This window comes from Neopsephotus bourkii, unplaced genomic scaffold (genome assembly GCF_033783945.1).
Source record: "Neopsephotus bourkii isolate Nb327-2 ecotype Australia unplaced genomic scaffold, CSIRO-AGI_Nbou_v1 NB_62, whole genome shotgun sequence".
NCBI classification, from domain to species: domain Eukaryota; kingdom Metazoa; phylum Chordata; class Aves; order Psittaciformes; family Psittacidae; genus Neopsephotus; species Neopsephotus bourkii.
The window spans coordinates 1-16488 of record NW_026900579.1 but is presented as its reverse complement, the minus strand read 5'-3'; the positions used below and the strand labels follow the sequence as shown (position 1 = coordinate 16488).

At 63.4% G+C, this 16488-nt stretch overlaps 2 protein-coding genes across 2 annotated transcripts; one reads left to right on the top strand and one right to left on the bottom strand.

The window, feature by feature from the left end:
• Nucleotides 1–769: 769 nt before the first annotated feature.
• LOC133212173 (blue-sensitive opsin-like) lies at nt 770–5116 on the bottom strand (the record flags this gene model as incomplete). The annotated part of the gene is made up of 4 exons (XM_061353261.1): nt 4738–5116; nt 2777–2945; nt 1655–1820; nt 770–1027 (listed from the first exon to the last, which is right to left on the bottom strand). Coding segments are annotated over exons 1-4 (972 nt in total), but the record flags the coding sequence as incomplete, so codon positions are not given.
• Nucleotides 5117–11042: 5926 nt separating this feature from the next.
• On the top strand, nt 11043–13640 carry LOC133212166 (methyl-CpG-binding protein 2-like). Its single transcript, XM_061353246.1, is given in 4 exon segments — nt 11043–11278; nt 12163–13411; nt 13413–13445; nt 13447–13640. Coding segments are annotated over 4 exon segments (1569 nt in total). The 5' UTR covers nt 11043–11180; the 3' UTR covers nt 13636–13640.
• Nucleotides 13641–16488: the final 2848 nt, after the last annotated feature.

The window sequence follows — 16488 nt, the reverse complement described above, 5'->3', positions numbered from 1 at the left end:
CCTTTTTGACCCATTTCTGTCATTTTTTAAACACTTTTAAGCCATCTTGGGCTATTTCTAAACAGTTTTTGCCATTTCTATCCCTTTTCTGCCCATTTGAAACTCATTTTAAGCCATTTTTGTAACTTCTATCATGTTTTTGCCAATTTTCACCAAATTTTAAGACTTTTTTCCTTTTTTTACTAATTTTTGCCCAATTCTTTCCTGTTTTCAGACATTTTGCCCATTTCTAAGTATTTTGAACCTTTTTTGATTTCCTTTTCCACCATATTTTTCTCATATTTAAAAACTTATCACCCATGTTGGGGTAGAGACCCATAGAGACCCATAGAGACACATAGAGACCATAGAGACACATAGAGCCCATAGAGACCCATAGAGACCCATAGAGACCCATAGAGACACATAGAGACCATAGAGACACATAGAGACACATAGAGACACATAGAGCCCATAGAGACCCATAGAGACCCCATAGAGACCCATAGAGACCCATAGAGACCCCATAGACACCCCATAGACCCCCATAGAGCCCCATAGACCCCCATAGCTGCCCCATAGCTGCCCCATAGCTGCCCCATAGCTGCCCCATAGCTGCCCCATAGCTCCCCACACCTGCTTGTTCATGAGCACGTAGATGACGGGGTTGTAAACCGTGGAGGCCCCCATAGACCCCCATAGCTCTCTCCCCATAGCTGCCCCATAGCTGCCCCATAGAGCCCCATAGAGCCCCATAGACCCCCATAGACCCCCATAGACCCCCATAGACCCCCATATCTCCCTGTACCTGCTTGTTCATGAGCACGTAGATGACGGGGTTGTAAACCGTGGAGGCCTTGGAGAAGACGGAGGGCACGGAGGCGAGGGCGGGCTCGAGGGCGCGGCCGCGGTTGGCCACGGCCCAGAGCGCGAAGGCGGCGTAGGGCCCCCAGCAGGCCAGGAAGCCCAGCACCATGACCACCACCATGCGCGAGACCTCGCGCTCCGCCTTCTGCGTGCTGGCCGACTGCTCCTGCTGGCGAGCCACCTGCAGGGCAATGGGGAGATCAATATGGGTGATATATGGGGCTCTATGGGGGGATATGGGGCACCCGGAGCCATAGCATCAACAGTGACTGCTCCTGCTGGCGAGCCACCTGAGAGAGGGAGACATGGGGCTCTATGGGGAGATATGGGGTATCTATGGGGCTCTATGGGGCACCCGGAGCCATAGCATCAACAGTGACTGCTCCTGCTGGCGGGCCACCTGCGGGGGGATAGAGAGATAGCTATGGGGCTCTATGGGTATCTATGGGGTATCTATGGGGCTCTATGGGGTATCTATGGGGTATCTATGGGGGGATATGGGGCACCCGGGGCCATAGCATCAACAGTGACTGCTCCTGCTGCCGGGCCACCTGAGAGAGAGGGATATGGGTGTCTATGGGGGTCTATGGGGGGTCTATGGGGTATCTATGGGGCACCCGGAGCCATAGCATCAACAGTGACTGCTCCTGCTGACGTGCCACCTGACAGAGAGAGAGATATGGGGTGTCTATGTGGTGTCTATGGGTGCTATGTGTCGCTGTGTCCGCTATGGGTCGCTATGTGTCGCTATGGGTCGCTATGGGTGCTATGTGTCCCTGTGTCCGCTGCGGGGCGCTGCGGGGCGCACCTTGCGCAGGGTGAGCAGGAGGCGGCCGTAGCAGAAGACGATGACGCTGAGGGGGACCCCGAAGCAGAAGAGGAAGAGGAAGAGGACGTAGGACTCGTTGTGCCAGCGGTTGTTGGTGGTGTACCAGTCCGGGCCGCAGGAGCACTGCAGCCCCTCGGGGATGTACCTGAGCCAAGGGCACGGCACGGGAGGACACCGCAGGGCACCGGAGAACACGGGAGAACACAGGATAACACATGATAACATGGGATAACACCGGATAACACATGATAACATGTGATAACACCGGATAGCACGGGAGGACACAGGGTAACATGGGAGAACATGAGATAACATGGGAGAACACGTGATAACACATGATAACACAAGATAACACGGGAGAACATGGGATAACATGTGATAAGATGGGAGAACATGGGATAACACAGGATAACATGGGATAACATGTGATAACACAGGAGAACATGGGAGAACACAGGACAACACAGGATAAAATGGAGCAGCATGTGATAATGTGTAATAATGTAAGACAACATCAGACAACATCAGACAACCTGTGTCAACATGCAATAACTTGTAATAGCATGCAACAACACAGAACAACATGTGACACCGTGCTCCAACGTGCTCCTACATGCGCCAAGACCTCAAGCCCCGCCCTCCGAGCCAAGCCCCGCCCCTCTCATCGGGCCCCGCCCCTCCAGCCCTCAATCACCTCTCTTCCCCTCAAGCCCTGCCCCTACCACCAAACCCCGCCCCTTCCCCAAGACCCGCCCATTTTCTGTCAAGCTCTCCTTTACACCCCTCCCCCTTTCCCCAAGCACCTCCCTTCCGCTCAAGCCCCGCCCCTTCCCCTCAGCCCCCACCCCTGTCACAAGCCCCGCCCCTTCCCCCTCAAGCTCCGCCCTCCTTTATAAACCCGCCCTTCCCCGAGCACCTCCCTCCCCCTCAGCCCCTGCCCACTTTCCCCAAGCACCTCCCTTCCCCTCAAGCCCCGCCCCTCTCCCCTCAACCCCCGCCCTTTCCCCTCAGGTCCCGGCCCTTCCCCTGAGCCCCCGCCCCTCTCCCCAAGCCCCGCCCCGTTCCCGAGGCCCCGCCCCGTTCCCGAGGCCCCGCCCCTACCGGCTCCATCCCAGCAGCGGGGGCGTGGCCGCAGCGAGGCCGCAGGCCCAGGTGAGGGCGCAGCCGAGCAGGGCGTGGCCCGGCCGGAAGGAGAAGGAGCCCAGGGGCTTGCAGATGACCAGGAACCGCTCGAAGGCCACCACGGCCAAGGACCAGAGGCTCACCATGCCTGGGGGGGTACATACACACACATAGCATGGGGTACATGAGGGGGTACATGGGGTACATGGGGTACATGATGGGGATACAGGGGACACATCATCATGGGGTACAGCAGGTAACGAGGAACCGCTTGAAGGCCACCACGGCCAAGGACCAGAGGCTCACCATGCCTGGGACACACACACATACACATACACACACATACACATACATACACATACATACACATACATACACATACATACACATACATACACATACATACACACAGCATGGGGTACATGGGGTACAACATGGGGTACATGATGGGGATACAGGGGATACAGGGGACACGTCATCATGGGGTACAGCAGGTAACGAGGAACCGCTCGAAGGCCACCACGGCCAAGGACCAGAGGCTCACCATGCCTGGGACACACACACATACACATACACACACATACACATACATACACATACATACACATACATACATACAGCATGGGGTACATTATCATGGGGTACATCATCATGGGGTACATGAGGGGATACGTCATGGCATACATGAGGGGATACATGGGATACGTCATGGGATGCATCATGGAATGCATCATCACAGGGTATGTCATCATGGGGTACATCATGGGATACATGAGGGGATACATGATGGGATACATGGGATACATGAGAGATATGATGGGATACACAAGATATATGGGATAAATGGGATGTATGGGATATATGATGGGATATATGATGGGATACACAAAATACACAGGATACATGATAGGATGTACAGGAGATATGGGAGATATGGGAGATATGGGGGACAGGGTTAGGGGATAGAGGGAGATACAGAGACATGGGTATGGGATAGGGATACAAGGACATGGGATACGGATACATGGGTATGGGATAGGGAGATACAGAGACATGGACATGGGATAGGGATAGGGAGACAGGGACACATGGGATACAGGGATATGGGATAGAGAAATACAGAGACATGGATATGGGATAAGGATATAGGATAGGGAGACAAGGATATGGGATATGGATGCGGGATGCAGGACACCAGCACAGTGACACCGTGGCCACGCCTCCAGCCCCACACCCGCGTTCCCATCACCCCCATCCCCATCACCCTCACCCCCATCCCATCCCCATCACCCCTGCCCCATCCCCACCATCCCCATCACCCCCATCCCCATTGCCCTCATTCCCACCCCAACATCCCCACGCTCCTGTGTCCTTCTGCACCACATCCCCACCCCCACATCACCCCCACCCCATCCCTGCCACCCCCATCCTCACCCCATCCCCATCCCATCCCCATCCCCATCCCCATCCCCATCCCCATCCCATCCCATCCCCACCCCATCCCCATCCCATCCCCATCCCCATCCCATCCCCATCCCATCCCCATCCCATCCCATCCCCCCCCATCCCCATCCCATCCCCATCCCCATCCCCATCCCCATTCCCATCCCATCCCAACCATCACCACCATCCCATCTCGTCCCCATCCCCATCCCATTCCCACCCCATTGCCCCCATCCCATCCCATCCCCATTCCCCATCTCCATTCCCCCATGCCCACCCCATCCCCATCCCCATCCCCATCCCCCCATCCCATCCCACCCCATCCCCACCCCATCCCCATCCCCATTTCCATCCCATCCCAACCATCACCCCCATCCCATCCCCATCCCATCCCCATCCCATCCCCAACCCCCCATCCCCATTCCCCCATCTCCATTCCCCCATGCCCACCCCATTCCCACCCCATTGCCCCCATCCCATCCCCCTGCCCTGCGCACCTCCGAGGGTGGCCATGAAGCCCTCCAGCTTGCAGGCCGCCGGCCCCAGTACAAAGTATGTCCTGGCGAAGCAGTAGGCGGCGGTGGTGGAGCCCACGAGCAGCACGAGCAGGTTGGCCAGCGCCAGGTTCACCAGGATGTAGTTGAGGTGGGAGCGGAGCTTGCGGTACCGCGCGCTGCAGGCGATGGTGAGCGCGTTCACCGGCACCCCCAGCGCCACCAGCGCCGCCATGAAGGCCGCCATGGCGCCAAAGAGCCCCGCGCTGCCCAGGTGCGTCTGCGGCACCAGGAAGGGGCTCAGGGCCGAGAGGTTCCCCCCCGGCACCGCCATGGGGAGGTAGAAATCATCGGGGAGCTCATCGGGGGGGAGCATGGTCATGGGGGGGATGGGATGGGATGGATGGGAATGGGAATGGATTGGAATGGAAATGGATGGGATGGGAATGGATGGGATGGGAGTCAATGGGATGGGGTGGGAATGGATTGGATGGGATGGGATGGATGGGGATTGATGGGGTGAATGGGGTGGGGATGGATGGGATGGGTTGGATTGGATTGGATGGGATGGCTTGGATGGGGTGGGAATGGATGGAGATGAATGGGATGGGGATGGGATGGGTATGGATGGAATGGGATGGATGAGAGGGGGATGGAATGGATAGGTTGAATTGGATGGATGGGATGGGGTGGGAATCAAATTAATGGGTTGGATTGGATGGGATGGGAATCAACGGGACAGGATGGGGTTGATTAGATGGGATGGGAATGGATGGGATGGGGATGGACTGAGTGGGATGGGATGAGTGGGATGGGGTGGGAATAGATGGGACAGGAATCGATGGAACAGGATGGGGTGGATTAGATGGGATGGGAACGGATGGGATGGGGTTAGAATGGATGGGATGGGGTGTGATGGATGGGATGGGAATGGAATGGATAGGGTGGATTTGGTGAGATGGGATGGATGGGATGGGGACGGATGGGATGGGGCTGTGGGATGGGTGTGATGGAATGGATGGATAGAGGAATGGAGATTTGGGATGGACGGACACAGGGATGGATGCGATGGGATGGACGGACACCTGGGTAGAGGATTGGGATGGACAGATGGGGGGATGAGGGTTTAGGGCAGATGGAATGGGATGGACGGAGGAGGGATGGGGCTTTGGGATGGATGAGCTCCGGGATGGATGGGAATGGGATGGATGGGAATGATGGGCACTAGGATGGATGGGATGGGATTGGATGGGATGGGATGGATGGAATGGGATGGATCGGATGGGACGGGATGGATGGGCACAAGGATGGATGGAATGGGATGGATGGGATGGATGGAACGGGATGGATTGATGGGATGGGATTGGATGGGCACAAGGATGGACGGGATTGGATGGATGGGATGGGACGGGATGGGGTGGACGGGCACACGGATGGACGGGATTGGATGGAGGGGCCCAGGAGCGGCCGCGCGGTGCCGGGTACCGGCCCCAATGGATGCGGCTGGGTCGGGGGCTCCCGGGGGGACCCTTTTATCCCGCGGGGCCGATCCGGCTCATCCGGGTTTTACCACCCGGGAAGCGGCTTTGGGGCCGGTAATCGGGATCAGCGCCGGGATGAGGCCGGGATCAAACCGGGATCAGCGCCGGGATCAGCACCGGCACCTCCAATGGGCGCCAATGGGGACCCCCCAATCCCGCCCCACGGCACCCCCAAAGTGACTCCATCCTGCGGCCCCCCTGCACCCCAAACCCGGGTGGGGGAAGGACCCATGGGGACAATGGGGTCCAATGGGGGGGTCCATGTGGTCAATGGGGGGGTCCGGGGGGGGGGGGGGGGGGGGCAGCACCCATGGGTGTCAGCCTGAGCAGCGCCTTAATCCCGGCCTTAAGCGGATCCTGGGCTGGGATTAGGGGTAAATCCCAACCGGAGCTGACACGGTTCCGGCCCCGATGGGGGGTGCTGTGGGGCTGCCCCATTGCGGGGGGACGGGGGGGCAGACTGGGAGCACTGGGACCCATAGAGCCCGTAACTGGTGTCCGTGTGGCTGCAGGTGTGGGGCTGTCATGCCCGGGCAATGGTGTGGGGGGGGTCTCACCACACCACACCATGGGGCAGCCATGGGGCAGCCGTGGGGCAGCCGTGGGGCAGCGGTGGGGCAGCGGTGGGGCAGCTGCAGTCGCTGTGGGGCAGCGAGGAGGCGCCTCTGGGGCAGCGGCGGCTCCAATGGGGCAGGGGCGGCACTTGGGGGGCACCGGACGCACTTGGGGGGCAGCGGCGGCCCCGCCCCCCGGCCCGTTCCGGCCGTTGCGTTTCAAACGCGATCGCGGAGGGTGGGGGGGGGGTGGGAGGAGGGAGGACGCGTCCGATGCCCCGCCCCCTGCTTGGTGACGTCACTGACGGGCACCTCCCCCGACCAATCCGGTCTCCCCGTCCCAGCGCGGGCCCAACGGGCGGCCGCGCGCGCTCGGCCGGCCCCGCCCCCTTTGGCGCGCCGTAACTGACAGCGCTTCCCGCCAATTCCAACGGCCGCCGGGAGCGCGCCGGCCCCTCCCACGCCGGAGGGGGCGGGGCCGCGCTCCGCAGCCAATCACCTCTCGGCGGCGCTCGGAGCGGCGGCAGCCGCAGCCAATCGCAGCGCGGGCGGGGCGGGGCGCGGGGAGCTCCGGGTTCGCTCTCGGGCTCCGTTCGGGGCCCCCCCCCTTTCTTCCGCGTTCCCCCCCCCCCCCCCCCCGGCGTCCCCCCCCCTTTCGCGTCCCCCCCCCCCGTCCCCCCCCCCCGCGGGTTCTTCGCTGCGAAGAAAATGGCGGCGGCGCCGAGCGGGGCCGGGGAGAGGATGTGAGTGCGGGGGGGGGCGGGGGGGCGCGGGGGGGGGGGGGGGGGGGGGGGGGGGGGGGGGGGGGGGGGGGGGGGGGGGCTGTAAATGGAGAGAGGGGAAGGGAGGAAGGGGGGGGGGGCGGGGGTCCCGCCGCTTGTTTTCCCGCGCGCGCGCGCGCCGCCGCCAGACCCCGCGCGCGCGGCCCCCCCCCCCCCGCCCCATTTCCCGCCCCACACGTCCCCGCCCCCCCCCCCCAACTCCGGTTTCCCGCCGCGCGCGCGCGCCCGGGCGGGAACGGGAGGAACGGGGCGGGGGGGGGGGGGGGGGGCGGGGTGGGGGGGGGGCGCGCTCCGAGTGCGTCACAAGCGGCCGCGGCCCCCCCGGGAACGGGAGCGGGGACGGGAGCGGCCCCCCCGGCGCGAGGCCCCCCCGAGTGCGCCCCGAGAGCGGGACCCCCCCCCACCCCGAGGGGGGCGTGGTCGGAGCCCGATCCCCCCCATCCCAATGGGGGGACCCCCCCTCCCCTTTGCGGGTCCTTTAATGGGGACCCCCCCCAATGGGAACCCCCCCTTTGCAGGACAGGGAATGGGGACCCCGCCCCCTCATGGAACACCCCCCCAATCGCGGTGCACCCCAAAACCCCACTGAATTCACCCCAAAACGGGTGCCCCGAAACAGCCCCGATCACCCCAAAATGCTCCCGGCCGCAGCGCCCCGAAACACCCCAAAAGCGGCCGAATCCGCCCCAAAACGGCGCTCGCACGGGGCCCAGAACGCCCCGGATCGCACCAAAACGCTCCCGAGCGCGGCGCTGCCGATGGGCCCCGAACCAGCCCCAATCACCCCAAAAATGTGGCCTTTGGGGTGCCCCAATTCCCCCCAAATTACCCTGAATGGCCCCAAAACGCTCCCGGCCACCGCGGCCCCAAACACCCGGAAACGGCCCCAAACACCCCAAAATGTGGCCCTCCCGCGCTGCGCAAATCGCCCTGAACCGCCCCAAAATCCGCCCCGTCCCTTGTGCCCCAAAACCCCCCGAATCGGCCCCAAAATGAGCCCGAGGCCATCGCAGCCGCCGGGCCCCAAATCGCCCCGAAATGCCCCAAAACGGGGCCCAAACCCCAGGGAACACCGAAACCGGCCCCGAATTCCTGCCCAACGATCCCGAAAGTCCCCAAAATCCCCCAAATCGCCCCAAAATCGCCCCAAATCGCCCCAAATCGCCCCAAAATCGCCCCAAATCGCCCCAAAATCGCCCCAAAATCGCCCCAAAATCGCCCCAAATCGCCCCAAATCGCTGCTCCCGGGGCCATGGACCTGATCCCGGCACAGCCCGAGCATCCCGGTGGCATCGGGACGAGCCCGACACCCAGAGCGTCCCATAGAGAGCATCCCATAGGGACCATCCCATAGAGAACATCCCATAGGAGCATCCCATAGGGAGCATCCCGTAGGGAGCATCCCGTAGGGACCATCCCATAGGAGCATCCCATAGGGAGCATCCCGTAGGGAGCATCCCGTAGGGACCATCCCATAGGAGCATCCCATAGGGAGCATCCCATAGAGAGCATCCCATCGATAGCATCCATAGGGAGCATCCATTAGGACCATCCCATAGGAAACATCCCATTGGGTGCATCCATTGGGAGCATCCCATAGGAAACATCGCATAGGGAGCATCCCGTAGGGACCATCCCATAGGGAGCATCCCATTGGGATCATCCCATAGAGAGCATCCCATAGAGAGCATCCCATAGGGACCATCCCATAGGGACCATCCCATAGGGAGCATCCCATTGGGATCATCCCATAGAGAGCATCCCATAGGGACCATCCCATAGGAGCATCCCATTGGGACCATCCCATCCCAGCTCCGGGCTCCATCCCCATTCCCAGTGATCCCATAGCCTGGAGCCGGGGTTCCCCCCCCGTGTCCCATTGGGGCTCACCCCAGGGGGGTCATTATGGGATGGGCCCTGGGGGGGGGGGTGCTGTGGGTTTGGGGCTCCCCCCATGGCCTCTGGGCCATGTCCATGCCCCATGGCCTGGGTCCGGATCCGGGTCCTGGGTCCGTATCCTACATCCCATATCCCATACCCCGTGTCCCCATCCCATATCCCATATCCCATACCCCGTGTCCCCATCCCATATCCCGTATCCCACACCCTTATGCTGTATCCCACATCCATATCCCTTATCCCGCATCCCATACCCGTGTCCCGCATCTGACATCCCTTGCCCCATACCCATATCCCATATCCGTATCCCACGTTCCATATCCCGTACCCCATATCCTTATCCCGTATCCCATATCCCCTATCGTATACCCTTATCCCGTACCCCACATCCCATATCCCATACCCTTATCCCCTATCCACATCCCATATCCTGCATCCCCTATCCCGTACCTGTATCCCACGTCTCATCCCCTATACCCGTATCCCATATCCCATATCCCGTATCCGGGTCTCTTATTGTGCGTCCCACACCCGTATCCCATATCCCGCATCCCATATCCCACATGCTGTATCCTATACCGCATGTTGCATACCCTTATCCCGTACCCCACATCCCGTATCCCATTCCTGTATCCCATTCTGCACACCCTTATCCCGTATCCTGCATCCCGTATCCCATATCCCATTCCTGTCCCCATCCCACACACCCTTATCCTGTATCCCACATCCTGTATCCCATACCCGTATTCTGTATCCTGTATCCCACATCCCATACCCGTCCCCATCCTGCATACCCTTACACTGTGTCCTGTATCCCATATCCACATCCCATACCCGTATCCTGCATCCCACATCCCATTCCTGTCCCCATCCCATACACCCTTATCCCATACCCGTATCCCACATCCCATTCCCATCCTCATCCCGCACACCCATATCCTACATCCTGTATCCCATTCCCGTATCCTATTCCTGTATCCCACATCCCATTCCCGTCCCCATCCTGCACGCCCTTACACTGTATCCTGTATCCCATACCCATATCCCACATCCCGTATCCCATACCCGTATTCTGTATCCTGTATCACATACCCGTATCCCACATCCCATTCCTGTCCCCATCCCGTACACCCATATCCCACATCCCGTATCTCATACCTGTATCCCATACCCACATCCCATTCCTGTCCCCATCCCACCCACCCTTATCCCATATCCTGCATCCTGTACTCCATACCCATACCTGTATCCTGCATCCCACATCCCATATCCTGTACCCATATCCATATCCCATATCCCACATCCCATACCCACATCCCATACCTGTATCCCATATCCCGTACCCATATCCCACATCCCATACCCGTATCCTTTCTCCCGGTCCCCGCAGGGAGGAGAAGCCGGAGCCGGAGCCGCTCTCGGCCGTGCGGGAGCGGGCGCCCAAGGCCAAGAAGCTGAAACGGGAGCGCCGGGAGGGGCCGGAGCCGGAGCCGGAACCGGAACCGGAGCCGGAACCGGAGCCAGAACCGGAACCGGAGCCGGAGGCGGAGCCGGAGCCGGCCGAGGCCGGGAAAGCCGAGAGCTCGGAGGGGGGGGCGGCGGCGGCGGCGGCACCGGAAGCGTCGGCGTCGCCCAAGCAGCGGCGCTCGATCATCAGGGACCGGGGGCCCATGTACGAGGACCCCACCCTGCCCGAGGGCTGGACCCGGAAGCTGAAGCAGAGGAAATCGGGGCGCTCGGCGGGGAAGTTCGACGTCTACCTGATCAAGTGAGGAGATGGGGGGGAGGGGATGGGGGGGGGGGGGGATGGGATGGGGACGGGATGGGGATGGGATGCAGGCAGAATGGGATGGGATGCACCGGGATGGGGATGGGAGCGGAGCATGCTGGGAGGCATCAGGGTGGTATCAGAGTGGTGCTGGGATGCATTAGGATGCATTGGGATGTATTAAGACGCATTAGGACCCATTGGGAGTCATTAGGATGCACTGGGACGCACTGGGGACGCATTGGGATGTATTGGGACATAGTGGGATGCCCTAGGACGCGTTGGGACGTGTTGGGGACGCATTGGGACATACTGGGATGCACTGGGACACATTGCGGACGCATTGGGATGTATTGGGAAGCAATGGGACGCATTGGGATGCACTGGGATGCATTGGGATGGTACCAATAGGGTTGTGGGGTGTGTTAGGATGCATGGGGATGCATTGGGATGCATGGGGATGTATTGGGATGCATGGGGATGTATTGGGATGCACTGGGATGCACTGGGATGGTACCAATAGGGTTGTGGGGTGTATTGGGATGCATGGGGATGCATTGGGACGTGTTTGCACTCATTGGGATGCAGTGGGATGCATTGGGATGCATGGGGATGTATTGGGATGCATTGGGATGCCCTGGGACGCACTGGGATGAACTGGGACAAATTGGGATGCACTGGGATGCATTGGGATGCACTGGGACGCACTGGGATGGTACCAATAGGGTTGTGGGGTGTATTGGGATGCATGGGGATGCATTGGGACGCACTGGGATGCATTGGGATGTGTTGGGGATGCATTGGGACGCACCGGGACACCCTGGGCCCGCGCTGCCCCGTGCCGTCGGCGGTTCCCGGCGCTGGCGGTGACGGCGGCGCCGCAGCCCGCAGGGGAAGGCGTTCCGCTCCAAGGTGGAGCTGGTGGCCTACTTCGAGAAGGTCGGCGACACCTCCCTGGACCCCAACGACTTCGACTTCACCGTCACCGGGCGCGGGAGCCCCTCGCGGCGCGAGCAGCGCCCGCCCAAGAAGCCCAAAGGCGCCAAGAGCGCCGGCACCGGGCGAGGCCGCGGCCGCCCCAAGGGCAGCGGCGCCCCCAAAGCCCCCAAGGCGGCGGCCGAGGCGGTGCCCAAGCGCGGGGGGGCGCTGGAGAAGAGCCCGGCCAAGCTCCTGGTGAAGATGCCGTTCGCGGGCGGCGCACGCGGTGCCGGTGACGCCGGAAGCGGAAGCGGCGCCGGAGCCGCCACCACCTCGGCGCAGGTCCTGGCTGTGAAGCGCCCCGGCCGGAAGCGGAAAGCGGAGCCCGACCGGCACGGGGCGGCGCCCAAGAAGCGAGGCCGCAAACCGGCGGCAGGCACCGGGCCCGGCGGCGCCGGCACCGGCGGGGGAGCGGCGGCGTTGGCGGCGGCGGCCGAAGCCAAGAAGAAGGCGGCGGCGGCGGCGGCGGCGCCCGCGGTGCAGGAGACGGTGCTGCCCATCAAGAAGAGGAAGACGCGGGAGCCGGCGCTGCTGGAGGCGGCCAAACCGGTACCGGCGCCGCCCGAACGCGGTCCCCGCAGCCCTCGCGCCGCGCGCGGCAGCCCCAAAGGGCGCGGTGGTGGCGGTGCCGCGGTGCCGGCGCCCGGCCGGAGGGAGCTGGGGGGGTCTCCGGTGCCGAGCGAGCCCCCCCCGGGCAGCCCCAAGGACAGCGGCAGCGCCGCCGCCGCGCCCCCCCCCGCGGCGCAGGACTGCAGCGGCTGCTCCCAGCACCGCGGCGCCGCGGCCGCCCCCGACGGCTGCGCCACGGCAAAGACTCCGCTGGGGCGGGCGCCGGGGGGGGACCCCGAGGCCAAGGACGCTGCTTCCTCCTCCTCCTCCTCCTCCTCCTCCTCCTCCTCCTCCTCCTCCTCCTCCTCGTGCTCGTCGGCGCCGCCGCCCCCCCCCCGCCCAGCGCCGCGGTGCCGCGGCCGCCGCCACCGCCCCCCCCCCGCGACGAAGCGGTCGACACCAGGACGCCTGTGCCCGAGCGGGTCAGCTGACTGTGAGCCAACCAATCACGGACCCAGGATGGACACATTGACCCCTCCCTCCTCCACTGCCCCCCCTCCCTCCATCCCCCCCCATCACCCTGAGCCCCCCCCCCTTCCATCCCAGCCCCCCCCCGTCTATGACCGAGAAGCACAGCGAGGGCCCCCCCACAAGCACTAAAAGGGGGGGGGGGGTGGCCCCAGGGACCCCCCCTTGATGTGGGGGGGGTGAAGGGGGCTCTGGGGGCCATGGGGGGGGTTCGGGGTCCACCCCCCCTCCCCCAACGCCGCCGCTTCATTCGTTCTTCCAGTTCCGTGCCCCCGTTTTTAGGTAGGAACCATTTGCACTAAGGGGGGGGGCGCCGCCGTCCAATGGGAGCGGGGGGGGGGCGAGGAGGAGCCAATCAGAAGTGGTTTGGTGGGAAGGGGAATCCAGCGTTGAGCCAATCAGGAGAAGGGTATTGGGGTGGAGATGAGCGGGAAGTGGGTTTGAGCCAATCGGGATGGAGTTGGGATCCGCTCTGGAGCCAATCAGCAGGAAGGTTTTGAAAGTGATGGGAGCCAATCGGGAGCCGCTTTCAGCGTGGCTGGGGTCCAGCCTGGAGCCAGTCGGTTTTACTGATGGGCGGGATCTGGTGTGGAGCCAATCGGGAGCTCTTGGGAGGGATCCGGGGCTGGGCCAATCAGGAGCGGGGAGGCGGGTCCATGGGGTGAGCTGAGTGGCTGGAGGGAGCTTGGGGTCAGCCAATCAGAGGGGCTCAATGGCAGGCAGATTCTGGGTCAGTCCAGCCGGGAGCCAATCAGCAGCGGCTTGGGATTGGAGGATGGGCCTGCTCTCTGTCCAATCAGGAGTCGCGCTGTGTTAAGGCGGGATCCGGTCTGGAACCAACCAGGAGAGACGAGCCTGGAGCCAATCAGGGGTGACCGTGGGCGGGGCGGGATCTCGTTTAGAGCCAATCAGGAGAGTCTGTGACCTTGCAGCGGGATTGAGTCTGGAGCCAATCAGGAGCGACCATTGGGTGGTGGGCGTGGGCGTGTGTGTGTGTGTGGGGGGGCAGGATCCGCGCTGGAGCCAATCAGAGCTGGCAGCCGCTTGCGGCGGGCAGTGCTCCGGAGCCAATCAGCAGTGACCTGTGCCAGGGTGGTGGTGGTGGTGATGGAGGGGGGGCAGGAGCCAATCAGGCGCGAGCGTGTGGGACCCAGCTGACCAATGGGGTGTCATTGGGGGGTGGGGGGAGGTTCCCATCCCCGGGGGGGGCCCGTCCTGCACTTTACGGGGGGGGCCCCCCCTTTTGTTCTTCCACCCCCCCCGCCCCCCCCAGCCCCCCCCCCGGTCCCGGCTCCTCAAGGCAATAACGGGGGAGGGGAAGGGGGGGGATGGGACCCGCGGCGCCGGGGGCAGGATGGGGAGGGGCGGGCCCTGGAGTGGGGGGAGGGGCGATTCCATGGTGGGGGGTGGGGGGGGTCGCACCTATTTATTCGTTAGTGGCGCGAGATTTTGCCTTATAAATTTACATGAAACCCCCTCGGCTCTGCCTCTTCTTGGGGGGGTCCAAGGCGCCGCCCCCCCTTCCCCCCCCCATGTTTTTAGGTCCCCCCCCCCCCGCGTCGCCAAACCCCCCTCCCCCTCCCCCCGTCCCCCCCATCCCCTCCCTTCCCGGGCTCTGTGTCTGTGCTGGAGTGATCTATAAATCTGTGTGCACCAATGGCTCTGCGCTTTATTGGACCCCCCCCCTCCCCAATGCCCCCCCAATGGCCCCACCATGGTGGGTTGGGGGTGGCAGAGCCCGGATGCTTCCATTGGGGACCAGTGGATCCCAACTCGCCCAGTGGGGGAGGGGGGGCTCAAAGCGCCCCAGTGGGGTGGCTTGTGACGTCACCGCATCAGTGGTGTGACGTCATTGCATCCCTGAGTGTGACGTCACCGCATCCCTCGCCATCCCCTTTCCCTGAGCCCGCGCTGGAGCCTCCCGGCGGCGGTGACGTCATCGCGCGGAGCGCGGCCCCGCCCTTTTCCGTCCCTCGTGAGCCGCGCTCAATATGGCGGCCGCGACGTCACTGGGCGGGGATTATTAGCCACGCTCAAGATGGCGGCGTGGGCGGAGCCTGTTCTTAAAGGGGGAGCGCTTGAAGCTGGAGCCGTTGATCCCATTGGTGTGAATGGCGGCGCCGGTGGTACCGGGGGGGGTTCTGGGGGGTGCCCAGCCCCATTGAAGAGGGACTCGGGGGTCCCGGTTGCAATGGGGGAGGGTGCAAGGGGGGAGGTATTTGTGAGGTCCATTGCTCCCGTGCCCACGTGACCCTCCCAGAGCAGCGATCTGGACTGGGGCGTCCTGGGGTAAGGGAGGGGGAGCCCTCGTCCGCCAAGATGGCGGCCAGCAGAGGGCGCGTCCATGACGGGGAGGGGGAAGGAGGAGGCGCCCAAGATGGGCGCGGCCATGACGGGGGGAACGCCCCTTGCGCACCGTTTGCACCTCCCCTACCCCCTCCCTCCCTTTGCCCAGCCCAGGAGCCGCCGCGGGGCGGATTTGGGTCAAAAGCAGCCCAAATCAGGGACTTAGAACAAAAACCACCATTGTCGGAGCGTAGCGCGCATGCGCAGGAGGAGGAGCTGGGGTCTGCGGGGAGCGTAAGGGAAGCATCGCGCATGAGCCGCCCCGCCCCTGCCGCCAGAGCGCATGTGCGCTGCGCGCCCAAGCAGTTAGGCGCCATCATCCGGGTCCCGGGAAACGCCATCTTTGTGCCGGGTGGAGGAGACGCGACCAAAATGGCGGCTCCCAAGCGCCTGTAGTCGCCGGTGCGGACGGGCCCGTCTCGGCCTTCGGGAGCGGCAGCGGCGGCCCCGAGGGAGAGGCGGCGGCGGGAGGAGGCGGCGCCCGGTGCCCGCGCGCAGCCGGTGCCTGCAGGTGCGGAGCGGGGCGGGAGCGGCGCGCAGCGGAGAGCGGGCGCATCCGGGTCTCGCGGCGGCCGCCATCTTGGGCAGCCGCGGCCGCCTCCGCCATCTTGGGCCGTCGCATCCGGGCCATGCCCGGCGGGGGGGGGCACGGGACAAGGAGCGGGGCAGGGGGGAGGGGGGGCGGGGGGCGCGGCCCATATCCCCCTTCCCGCCTCGGGCAGGCGCCGCCATCTTGCCCGCGCTCCGAGGAGGAGGAAGAGGCGGAGGAGGAGGAAGATCCGGGAACCGGGCGGCGCCATCTTGGTCCC